At 46.2% G+C, this 12,366-nt stretch overlaps 1 protein-coding gene across 4 annotated transcripts in view; it reads left to right on the forward strand.

Annotated features, from left to right (window-relative positions):
* LOC135911017 (1-acylglycerol-3-phosphate O-acyltransferase ABHD5-like) overlaps nucleotides 1-12,366 on the forward strand; it is a 44,002-nt gene that overhangs the window by 14,647 nt on the left and 16,989 nt on the right. For all 4 annotated transcript variants that reach the window (XM_070527177.1, XM_065443095.2, XM_065443098.2 and 1 more), the window contains 3 exons: nucleotides 268-567; nucleotides 6,950-7,207; nucleotides 10,604-10,718. In XM_070527177.1, the coding sequence (XP_070383278.1) occupies nucleotides 268-567; nucleotides 6,950-7,207; nucleotides 10,604-10,718 (673 nt within the window). The remainder of the gene's footprint in view (nucleotides 1-267; nucleotides 568-6,949; nucleotides 7,208-10,603; nucleotides 10,719-12,366) is intronic.

Raw genomic sequence — 12,366 nt, forward strand, 5'->3', positions numbered from 1 at the left:
ATTATCAGGTAGTTTTCAACATTTATCATTAAAAACTCCAATTCCTACATATAAACTGTTGTGTAGAAATTTTAGGGATAGAAAATGATTTGTCATTGTAAGTGCTGAAAAATAATGAAATACGCATCCCAACAACTATATGCTTGTTTTTACTTCTCCAATTATGCCATCAAAGGTGAAACACTGCTTGAAAAAAAAAAAAAAAGAGGTGTCTCAATACTTCAGTGGTGCTCATGTTATTGTTTGTTGGTTTATTTTATTGCGCAGATGTGAAGCTTCCTGTTCGGTCTTCATTTGTGACCATAGACTCAATCCTGGGCTGCAAGGGCAGCCACCAGGTCCGCACCCTTCAGCTAGGTCCCAGTACGAAAGTAGCTGCAGAGGAAGAACGGGTTCCACTCGTGCTGGTGCATGGCTTTGCTTCGGGAGTGGCTCTCTGGCTGCTGAACCTGGATTACCTAGCCCAGGACCGCACAACGTACTGCTTTGATCTGCTGGGCTTTGGCCGCAGTTCACGGCCACGCCTCTCGAGGGACCCTCTGGAAGCTGAATACCAGTTTGTGCAGAGTAAGGGTGCAGCTGCTGCAAAAAACCATATTGTTAATTGTTTATTGGCATAGGTGGCCACTAATAGTAACGTGCCTTTGGCATTGTGCAATACACTAAAAGTAAATACAAGTGGCAAGTGCCAAATTAATAAATTCTAAACATAGCCCAATAAAGCAATATGCAGTAGAAAAAGTAACAAGTCACCTGTGGTCACAGTGATAAAAAATATTGCATGTGCCCAAGTGAATTAATAAAGGAGTTGGCAAAGTGTCGTAACATTTGCTGGCATAAGTCTCCATGTAAAATCACTCGGACCTAACCCTTGTGGCACATGCATGCAATTTACTGTCAGCGTCCACGGTTATCACTGGGTGGTGCTGTTGGCATCATAGAGTGTAAACTTTGGCGCTGTTGTGAACAGCTGTTAAGTCTATTTGCCACATTGTAGATCGTCGCCACGGGTATGTGCCAGGCCATGAAAACGACGCTGAAATAGTGCGCAGGTGGAAAACGGAGACAGTGACGTTGGGTTGACTATTCATATAAAGTGCTATTACCTGTGCTGTACACCTGGTTTCTTGCATCCTACTAGGATGTGACACTGGTGGAGGTGCTGGGTACGACTGCCTCATGCTTGGCACCCTTTTGCGAAACTATACATCCAACACGGAATCACCTTCGTTCGTCGAAACCCCTGTTCACCGATACAGTTGCTGCCTGCTAGGCCTGACGCCTGAGTTCAACTCCCTGCAAGACCCTGCAGGGACATGGCTATTTACGTGCGCCATGGCCACTGCAACTCCATCGCAGGTGATACTGCAGAATCCTAAGATTCCGGAAAGTTTCTGTGGTGATGCTTTTGAAGATGTCCAAGATTGGCTGGACGAATTCGAGCGTTTCGCCAGTTATGACTGGGACTCCCAGCAAAAGCTCCCCATGTCTATTTGCCCTTCAAGGTAGTGTTTGGATGCGGTTTGTGAACTGCGAGAGGAGTTTGACCACATGGGATACCTTCCACACCCAGCTGCTAGACACATTCACTAGTAGCGACAGAAGACACTGCGCAGCGCCTTCTGAAATCCCGTATTCAGAGACCGAATGAGAGCATTGCCATGGTTGCTAAAGATATTGCCCGCCTTTTCTGCAGAGCGGACCCTGAGATGGCTGAAGAAAAGTTGCGCTACCTCTTTCGGGAAGTGAAGGAGCAACTGTTTGCTGGACTCGTGAGGAATCCACCGACAACAGTGGCCAAATTCACCAAAGAGGCTACCGCTATCAAACTGGCACTACAGCTGCGGTACGGCCAATATGACCGCTCAAACTCTCCGATTGATGTTTTAGTTCTACCTGAGAGCTGTGGCACATGTCTGCGTCAAGTCATCCGGGAGATTGTGCAAGAGGAGATCCAGCAGCTCCGGTTTGCTCCCATGGCACCAGTTGTGGCTTCTGTCGATGTTGTCTGGGAGGAAGTCTGACAGGCCTTTTCTTTCCCTGCATTTGCCTGCGTTTGCCTGACGATTGTCCTACGTGGAAGCTGTTTGTCGTCCACTTCTTGCCACTTCGATGTTGCTGACACCGTTGACCACTCTGCTGCCACTGCCACACCCTACGCCTATCTTCGACAGTCACCCCCACCACCAGCAACACCGTATCGTTGACAGCCGATCGCTGCACCTCGGTCTTGCAGAGAATTTCCTGCCGGCTACCCGCTTCGGAAAACCGATTCGTGGAGCACTGCTAACCGCCGGCCACTATGCTTTCATTTTGGTGAAGAGGACATGTTTACCGAGTTTGCCACTATCGTGCAGCTGGGTTTACAAGATTCCCCTTCAACTAAATTACCCTCCATTTGATGCTCCACGTATCAGCAACGACAATTCGACAAACTGCCAACCGGTTATGTTCCATGATTATGTTCCGCCACGATTATGTTCCCCATCTCCGGCTTGATACACTTCACCAATGTGTTACTTTTCCTGATGTCTCTAGGGGCAGGTCCTCTCACCTGCGCCGGGGAAACTAAAGGATGCGACCTGTGGGGGTGAGGTTGCAAACCATCGACCTTCCCAAGAGCCCCCATCACTGACATTCGACGACTCTAAGACTCTGACGACTCCGACCACACCCCATGTAACCGACGCCGTCAACACCGATCTTGTCAAGTTCTCATTGACAGCCACCAAGTGGTTGCTCTCGTTGATACTGGTTCGTATTTTTTGATAATGAGTCTAAAGCTAGCCGACAGACTGAGAAAAGTGACGACACTGTGGACTGGGCCCACTGTCAGAACTGCCGGGGGCCACTTGATGACCGATTGGAAAATGCGCAGCCAGAATTGTAATTGCCGGTTCAACCTTCGTTGCTACCCTTATCATTCTCTTTGAGTGCTGTAAGAAACTTATATTGGGGATGGATTTCTTGAGAGAGTATGGTGAAGTGATTAATGTTTGCAACTGCATTGTTACATTTTTTCCGAGTTCAGATGGTGTTGACCCTGCGGAACACCAGTGACTGCGCTTACGTATAGCTGCTGCCGACGTGACACTTCCGCTGTGAAGCTGTTCCCTCGTGCCTGTAATCTGCAACAACTTGCATAGTGGGACTGGAGTTGCTAAAAACATCAATGCACATGTATTAAGTCATGGCGTTTCTAACGCCTAGGCCATAATTAATGCACTCGACAAACATGCTGAACTCCTGCTGATGTATTTTTAGCAGGGAATGTCAACACATTCTTAAAGGCACTACTGTTGCTTACTTCAATGAATTTGCCCCAATACAAGACTTCCTCTCAGTGCAGCATGCGGTGTCCACCATGCCTATGCCTGTACCTGTGGGTGATGTCAGTTTTTAACTTTATCACCCCTCGAATGCAGCAGCCTGCTTGAGCTCGTCAATCAGTTTCACAGCTGCTTCTCATCTGCATCAAGAGTTAGCCAGACGCCACTCGCCAAGCACTGTATTATTGCCGAAGCTGACACAAGATCCATTATGGAGCAACCTTATCGTGTAGCACCGAAAGAGCACGAGGCAATACAAAAACAAGTGAAGGTGATGCTTGAGGACGGGGTTATTCGGTGACTTAAGAGTCCTTAGGCATCGCCTGTCGTATTGGTGGAAAAGAAGGACGGTAGCCTGCGCTTCTGCGTTGACTATTGAAAACTGAACCAGATGACAAAGAAGGACATTTATCCGCTACTGCGTATCGATGATTCACTGGACAGGCTACGAAATGCTCATTACTTTTCATCGATAAACTTGAAAAGTGGCTACTGGGAAATGAAACTTTATGAGCGATACCGTAAGAAGACCGCTGTTGTGACGCCTGGCGGACTTTATGAATTTCAAGTGCTTCACTTCTGTTTGTGTTCTGCTCCAGCAACATTTCAACGACTAATGGACACGGTACTCTCAGGCCCCAAAAGGCAAACCTGCCAGGTGTACCTTGATGTGACTGTTTTCTCCCGTCGCGTTTGAGGAACACTTACAGAGACTGAAGATGGTCTTTGAAGCAATACGCTCAGCTGGTCTAACTTTGAAACCTGAAAAGTGCCATTTTGAAGAACTTCAATTTCTCAGTCACGTCGTTAGTCATCAAAGTGTCCGACCTGACCGTGATAAAATGATGCAGTCTCTTAATTTCTCGACGCCATCTGATAAAAAAGTCTATGTGCCGTTTTCGGGGCCTTTGCGCCTACTACAGGCGGTTTATTCTAGAATTCTTGCACATCACGTGGCCATTAACACATTTCACCAAAGAAGATGTCCCCTTTATGTTAGGTGAAGAACAGCAACAAGCATTTCACGAGCTGCAGCTACGACTGCAGGTGCCTTCTGTGCTTGCGCACTTTGATAAAGATGCCCCGATGATTCTTCATACAGATGATAGTAATGTTGGCCTTGGTGCAGTGCTCGTTCAGTGGCAGGAGAGCACTGAAAGAGTGATTGCTTACGTCAGCAGGACGCTATCAACAACGGGGGCTAACGACTGCACTACAGAAAAGGAATGCCTCACAATGGTATGGGCCATCCTGAAATTTTGCCCATATTTGTACAGTCGCTGTTTCGCCGTTGTCATTGGTCGCCGTGCACTTTGCTGGCTGCCTAATTTAAAAGATCCAGCTGGTTGGCTTGTGTGCTGGAGCCTTTGGCTCCGGAAGTTTGACTTCACCGTTGTGTACAAATCAGGCAAGCAACATGCCAATGCCGACTCCCTTTCTCGGTCTCCTGTTCAGATTGCAGTGCACAACGATGACGATGAAGAATTTCTAGGCATGGTAGATACCGTTGCCGTTGCACGCCAGCAACGCGAGAACGCAGAACTGGTTTCTCTTATTGAATACTTAGAGGGAAGGACAAGCAGTGTTCCAAGGTTATTTGCCAGAAGGCTGCCTTTGTTTTGCTTGTGCCACAATATTCTCTCTACAAAGAAATTTTCACCTAGTCGCAGCAGTCATCTACTGGTCATTCCCGCATCTCTTTGGGAGGAAATCCTAGATGCCTGTCACAACGAGCCGACCACTATTCACTTGGGCTACGCCCACACATTGGAAAGAATTAGGCTGAAGTACTACTGGCTGAGACTTGTACCAGTCGTGAAACGTTATGTTCAGACATGCCTGAATTGCCAGCGCCACAAAGCTCTACCCGTCAAGCTAGCTAGGCTGCTGCATTCTGTTCAAATACCAGAAACGCCGTTCGCACAAATTGGCATGGACCTTTTAGGTCCCTTTCTAATGTCTACTGCCAGCAATAGATGGATAATCATCGCCATTGATTATCTTACTTGATATGCCTAAACAGGGGCTTTCCAAAGGGGCACAGCAGCCAAAGCAGCACGATTTTTCATCGAAGCCATCGTCCTAAGGCAAGGCGTGCCCACAGCAGTCTCAGAAGTTCCTGCATAGATACTTCAGACCGTACACAGTTATGCGTCGCATCAGTGGTGGGAATTATGAAGTTGTTCCCGACAGTCCTTCCTGCTCCATGTGCCTGCAGCATCTGCCCGAGGTTGTGCACGTGCTTCGTATGAAGCCATACTTTTCCTACTGGCATGAACTTCGCACTTTCTCTGCACTGCCTTCGGACTTTGGCGTATCAGGACAATGCTTTCTTTTTTCAAAGGAGGGGCAAATGCCACATCATATATTGTCGCTGCAAGTATGTGGCAGGCCATCAAATGGGCACTGAAGTAGTGCGCAGGTGGAAAACAGAGACGACAATGACATTGTGTTGACTGTTCATATAAAATGCCATTATCCGGGCTGTACACCAGGTTTCTAGTCTCCTACGAGGACGTGACAATATACTATATTATATATTATAGCCTTGATTAGAAAGTTTCTGTGTGCTAAACCAACTGCTATACTTGAGCTGATACTTGATCTCATTCAATGGAAACCTAGGCCTCCTCTAATACAGATCCTGGAGCACAAAGTAGACTCACATTTCGAAAAGTTAGTGGAGTTAAAACATGCTGCACGCTAGCACCCAGGTGTTCTGAACCCATTAAATATAGTGAAGCAGAAGAAAATGAAACGGGATAAATTGACACTGTAGTGCAATGAGAACAACTTATCCTTAGAGCATTGTCTTGATTATAGAAACGGGACAGCTCATAAATTATGATGTGGCTTGGCTTTTGCTGTGTGGTGTGGTTGTGGGGTTCTCCTCCGGTACTCTTGGGACAAAGGAACGACAACACAGTAGTGCAAACAGTCACAAGGGCATTTATTGCACCTTTCATAGATCAATGCCTGCTAGCCGAGTTGCTATCCACAAAACATGCCGATGGGCGCGCAACAAATCTAGAAGTCCGACTCACCGCGACCGGAAGCGAGCGAATATGTTCGCCCCATGCTGGATCCCAACGCCTGGTCATTCGCGTGTACGGTCACGCGAATCGTGGCGCGTTCGAAGGCGGCCACGCGAGGTGGTTTCGCAGAAGCACGGGTCGCTGCGCGCGCGGGATGTCCACGCTGTTTGCCGACCCGCAGGGAAAGAGAAAGCCCGTTCTGCCCTGCGCCCCCAAGTAACCCTGCTGTGAGGCGGTGATAGCAGCGCAACAGTCGCGCCATCTCTCTCGCACTGCGCCCCAACCACATCGACCACCGCGAGCATCACGCAGGCCACGCGGCGAAGCCGGACTACAGGAGACGCGCCATGCGGGAAAACAACATATCAGGGGATGCGTGAGAGTCGCGCATCCCCACATGGTAGAGTGCAAGTTGTGTGGGTGCAGCCTCTGTTCAGTAGAAATGGAAGTATCATCTATTGGGCTGAATAAGGCAATAAATGTAACTGGAAGCTTGGGTTGATGGTGACTGTTTGCAGTAGGTATGGCTATGTGTAAGTAATTTTCCATCGGAGTGAGCTTAATCTAGCATTTTTCTTTCTTCAGGTATCGAAGAGTGGCGAGCACAGGTTGGTCTTGATCGCTTTGTATTGCTGGGACACAGCATGGGTGGCTTCCTGGCTGCCTCGTATGCATTGCGCTTTCCTGAGCGTGTGGCCCACCTTGTACTTGCTGACCCATGGGGTTTCCCTGAGCGCAACACCCCTCGTCCAGCACTGCAGCTGCCAAGTTGGGTCCGTGTGGTCTCCACCTTGCTCAGCCCCTTCAACCCTTTGGCAGCTGTGCGGATTGCAGGGCCTTGGGGTTAGTTGGCACTTTCTGGACACTTCTGGTTCGTTCTTTCCTTACAGAATTTTTCATGGCATGCTGCGCATGCATCTGACCCTAGCAGTGAAGTTGAGAAAGACGTTGAAATGCCAAGGAAGCATATTCAAGCAATTCAGGTTGTGCACAAATGCACTCGCTGTTTTGCAGCTTGAGCCTTCTTTGAAGTGTTGTCCCTTTTTTAGCTAGTGGTCACAACGCATGCGTAACTACTGCAGGTATACTTGTTTATGACCCACTCTGTTAACATAGGAATGTGCCAAGGACTTCTCGCTCAGCTGTCGGGGAGAGCTAAATGGTCTTCTGGAAGGTTATGCTGCCATGGAGAGGCCATTTATTATAAAACATTGTCCAGCAAGCACGCAAATCACCAGATGAAAGCCCCAGCACCTTTTCAAAATACACTGGATTGCCATTAACTCAACCTTGACGGGACCGACGATTTGAATGATTTGGCGAGTCGAATTAAACAAGATGCATAAGGGTCATTCTACAGCAGCTGTCCCAACCGTGGTGCTCGAGAAAAATAATTTCCATAAAAAAATTACGACAAAATTGCATGTATATGATCATTACTTGCGCAGTATTTTCCCAAAATATTTTGAACAGAAAAAAAAATTTTTGGCCACGTGAGGGCCATTTAAATTTCACGAAATGATGAAAAACCAGGTCCAGAAAACAAATTTACCAAAAATAAATTGTTTTACGTATTATCTCAAAATTTTTGTTTTTCGTTGGGTGAACATTGTTCTTTCATTATAAAACAGTTTCACTAAATAACTTCATGTTTTTAACTCCTTAGCACCAAGGTGAAAAGGTGAAAATTATAGTGTACTTGCGAAATTTTTCACAAAAGACTGTCAGGGGAGAAAACCTGGAGTTACTTTTATGAAACTTTTCCTAAAACGTACTATCTTTGAAAATTTTATTTTTGCCTATGTGCTGCGCACAGGCTCAAAATGAAAAGCCTGAATATGGCAAAAATTCTATTTTGGCCTATGTTCATATGTTAGTAGCACACTAAGGTGGTCCACGAAAAAATAAGCAGAAAATCGGATATCATTGAGAAGAATAACAACTCTGGCCATGGAAATTTTAATACAAGTAATTAGCGTTCTCATTGAGAAAAAAAATTTTGAATTTGAATCCCACCATTGCATTATTTTAGTTCGCGCTTCGACTTCACCTGATAGCATGCTGGTGTGAAATACAAACCAGGGTGGTGCAGATGTTTTCAATTCACTGTCCCTTAAGTTCTGCTGAGACAGACACTGCTACTAAAAGGATTGCTATTGCGTCACCAAAGAGGTCTGGCAAGTGTGTGTGGACCAGCCAAGTTTGAATTAGCTGGTGAAGGCCAATTTTAGGATCGAAATACCAAAGATTGAGCCCATAGAAATGCACGGGTGCTGGCCGAGACATTGGGATCAAATTAACTGGAGTTGAATTAACAGGAGTTTACTGTATCTCCGGTTGAGTGGGGCAGTGGCCATCACCGTAAAATGAAAATGGCAGATTATTTGCAATGCAAGGTTACAAGTTCGATTCCCATTTTCTGTCACCATATTGCTTCAGAGGCACATTAAAGGGACCCCGAAACGATTTAGATGATTGTGTACAAACGTACCAAGTCAGTAGGGTAGGTCCTTCTGAGCACTAGGAGACATATTTATGTGCTCCGCGTAAACAATGTAATTTATTATAAGGTTTTCAAAATATATGCATCGCTGCCAATTGCAACAGAGCCGCTCCCCCCCGAGTTTTCAGCCACCCCTTCCCCCGCTACGTAGCATGGGTGAGTGATGTCACTCGGGCGAGCAATCTAATTAGCCACGCAACGTCATGAGGACTGTTAAAATCATGTCACTTCATTAAGCTTATATATAATACCACATTTATGCATAGTAATTTGCGTAACCTTAAAAATAATTACACAAGTGCAATAAATGTGAACATTTTTTCAAACCAATGGCCCACTTCTGTCTGAGAATGCCAATCATCTGCTGCAGCTGTGGTGACAGCAGCCAATGGATGTGGAGCAGTTCTCAATGAAAATAGATGAAGCAATGTCTTGTTTAGGGGCAGGAACATGAATGGTACCAATGCCGTACTACGCTCATATTGCACTGCTGGTGCATGCAGGAAGTAAACTTCAGAGACTGCACGCTGTAGAAGATGCGAGTGCTGCGCATCAATGTCAACACCAAACTCCTTCATCAAAACTGCAGGTTGGTCGACAGAGCAATCGCTGGCAGTTTTGAAAGAAAGGCACTTCCAGTGGCAACTGTAGGCTCTGCATTTGTCAAGAGTGCCATGTTTTGTGTATTAATTTGCCTAGAATGGTACCAGAAAACTATCCTGACAAGCCGAGACCTGGAAAAAAAAAAAACACTGCGAAGGCAATTGAACATGCCTTACCACACGAGAAAACGTCCATCAAAGAGCTGCCATATTGAGTTGGACTTGAGTGTGTTGGTACCATCTCAGCCTACCACTCGGAATGTGTGGGCTCGATTCCCGCTAACATTTTCTTTTTCTTCCATCTTTTTTAAATTCTGGAGTAAAGAAAACATTAGAAATATAGCCGTTTTCAGCACATTCATAAGTTAGCGGCAGTTCTAGCCTAGCTGTGGTAATGCTTGTTTTTACTGCTGACGGCTACAGATAAATCTTGCGAGTGTAATATAGAGGAAATTGTAACCATACAGCGCTAGATATCTATATGTTATCATGTTGTTATTAAACTTAAGTAACACCGGAAACAGCTACTTTGTAGTTTGTACACTGCATATACGCTTGCAGCAATGTGGCAAATGCCCACGGAGGAATCTGTCGCTTTTCGCTTCATGTAGTGCAAGCCAGAAAACAATGTGTGTCGAGCTGCCACGTCCCCATTCGCTGTGTGAAATTTGTCTTGAAAGTTCACTCCATGCGTATAGGAATTAGCTGTGGGAACACACTCGTACAAAACAACTGGAAGTAGACAACATTCCGGTCAACTGTTGAAAGAAGTGGGATTATAGCGATGGCAGCCCACAGTAAAACTTGAGGGGCAATGCTGTAGTTTGAGAAGAGGGTAACGTTTAACAAGTCATGCCTTTCTTATATTGCACTGACACAAAATTCTTGTGAAAAAGCATTGCTGAAGAGATACCCTTTTTGTCTAGGCGTACGACCAAAACCGTTGCAGGGACCTTTTAAAGAGGTCCAGGCGGTCAGAATTCCCTGTTGCATTGTTGTTTGTGTGATCATGGGTGAATATTGACTCGTACATTTGTCAGTGTTAATGCTTGTTAAACTACTTTTTGTCATTAAAGCCAACCCTTTAAATTTGTACTAAGCGCTAACCTGTACTTGTTTTCTTTTGTGTGCCAGGTCCTCGACTAGTAGAAAAGATCAGGCCAGATATTGGAAAGAAGTACGGACATGTGGTGGATGATAATCGGACAGTTCCACAGTACATTTACCACTGCAATGCTCAAACACCTAGGTAAGGTTTTGTTGCCATTGTGTATTGTTGGTTATATTGTCGGGACTCCCTTTCATTTTAATTATACTTTTCGTCAAAAGAAAAGAACCTTTGTCATCTGAATGATAAACTTTGAGTACAGTACAGTTACCTTCTGTTAATTTGACCTTGATGGTAGTGTGGGAATTGGTTCATTATCTAGTGTATTGAATTGAAAGAAAAAGCAAAAAGATGCCATAATGTTCGATCCAATGGTTTGCCCGATTGATGTACAGTAATTACCAGCTTTCTGCACTAAACACTCAAAACGCATGATGAAGCAGGCCCCGTGCATTGCACCAATGTATTTAAAGGGAAACTAACGGCAAACATTATGTCAACATGGAATGTAAAATTTAATTCCAGAAACTGTGAAGGGCATGTGTCGTGCCTAGGAAACTCTCCCTTTAAGAGAAAATCGCATTTGAAGGGTCCGAATTTTTTAGCACAATTCAAGTTTACTGCCCACGAGCAAGAAGTTGTGATGTTGCATACACCATTACCACACTGTTAGGAATGGCCGTACGGGGTGACAACGTGCCAGCTTTCAGCCCGCTGCACGTGTTCCAATCCAACCAGACGGGGCGCACTTCAGAGAACTGCGAATAACCGGCTGCCACGTGGCGCGCGGTCAGCTCAGGAATGTGGTACTCGGCCACGCCACTCGGGACAAAGCAGTGTTCTACGAAGCCCTCTGACGTCGGCTCTGGACCTTTACACCTGTGTGTGTGTGCAGCGAGAGCATGTGAGCCCGCCTCCTCCAAAAGGGCGGGTCATCTTCGGTGACGTCGAACGATGACTGGATGAACGTTTCCGTTCGCTTGGAATCAAGGGGGGTGGGGGCGAAGTGCTTACAAGCAGCGATTGCCGGCTGCTAGTGTGTGCTCGTCGTCGGGAGCTGAGTGCTCGTTGTCATGCTCGAAATGTACTCGTGAGCTGTGTGCTCGTAAGCTGTTTGCGGTATGTTAGTCTTGCGGGCTCCATATGGGAGTCACGCTAGACTGTCGATGTACCTCATGTTCAAAATGTAAATACTGCAAATAATTCCTGCTCGCCTAGTCCTGTCACCCAAGGTCCTTCCTACATCTACGACCGCTCCAAATCTTACAACACTTTACTGTCGTCGGTGAGTAAAATGGCACTCGACCGCCGGCGCTAGAGCTTTTTTTTTATTTTTTATTTGCGTAAAACCCAAAAGCACAGCCGAAAACCGAGCGAAGATACAGCCAATGGCATCCCAAGACATCACGTTGGACGCAGAGTTTTCTCATACTTGTTGAAATTTTGCTTGTCACCTGTAAGATAGCGCATTGGTCCGCCTGTTGCCACATAGTTGCATAACAACGTTGCAGCAACTAGTGCACCCCGCCTGGATCCGAGTTCGCTGTTGCTACTTGTTCTCCCACGTGACAGCAAGAAATGAATAATAAAATCGGGCTTCTCTTCGTCTCATCTGACACTATAGTATAAAGCATCCGAGATCACGTGCGCCATAGTCTCGGTGGCAATGTAGTCACAAAAGAGCTTTGATTCCTAGCTGTCAGGTGGCGCCGCATCATTTACTGCTGGCGGCATGGAGTGCATTTTTACTGACACCATGATGGCACAGCTAAACTAGGTCTAGCATCCT

This window comes from Dermacentor albipictus, chromosome 1 (genome assembly GCF_038994185.2).
Source record: "Dermacentor albipictus isolate Rhodes 1998 colony chromosome 1, USDA_Dalb.pri_finalv2, whole genome shotgun sequence".
Taxonomy (NCBI): domain Eukaryota; kingdom Metazoa; phylum Arthropoda; class Arachnida; order Ixodida; family Ixodidae; genus Dermacentor; species Dermacentor albipictus.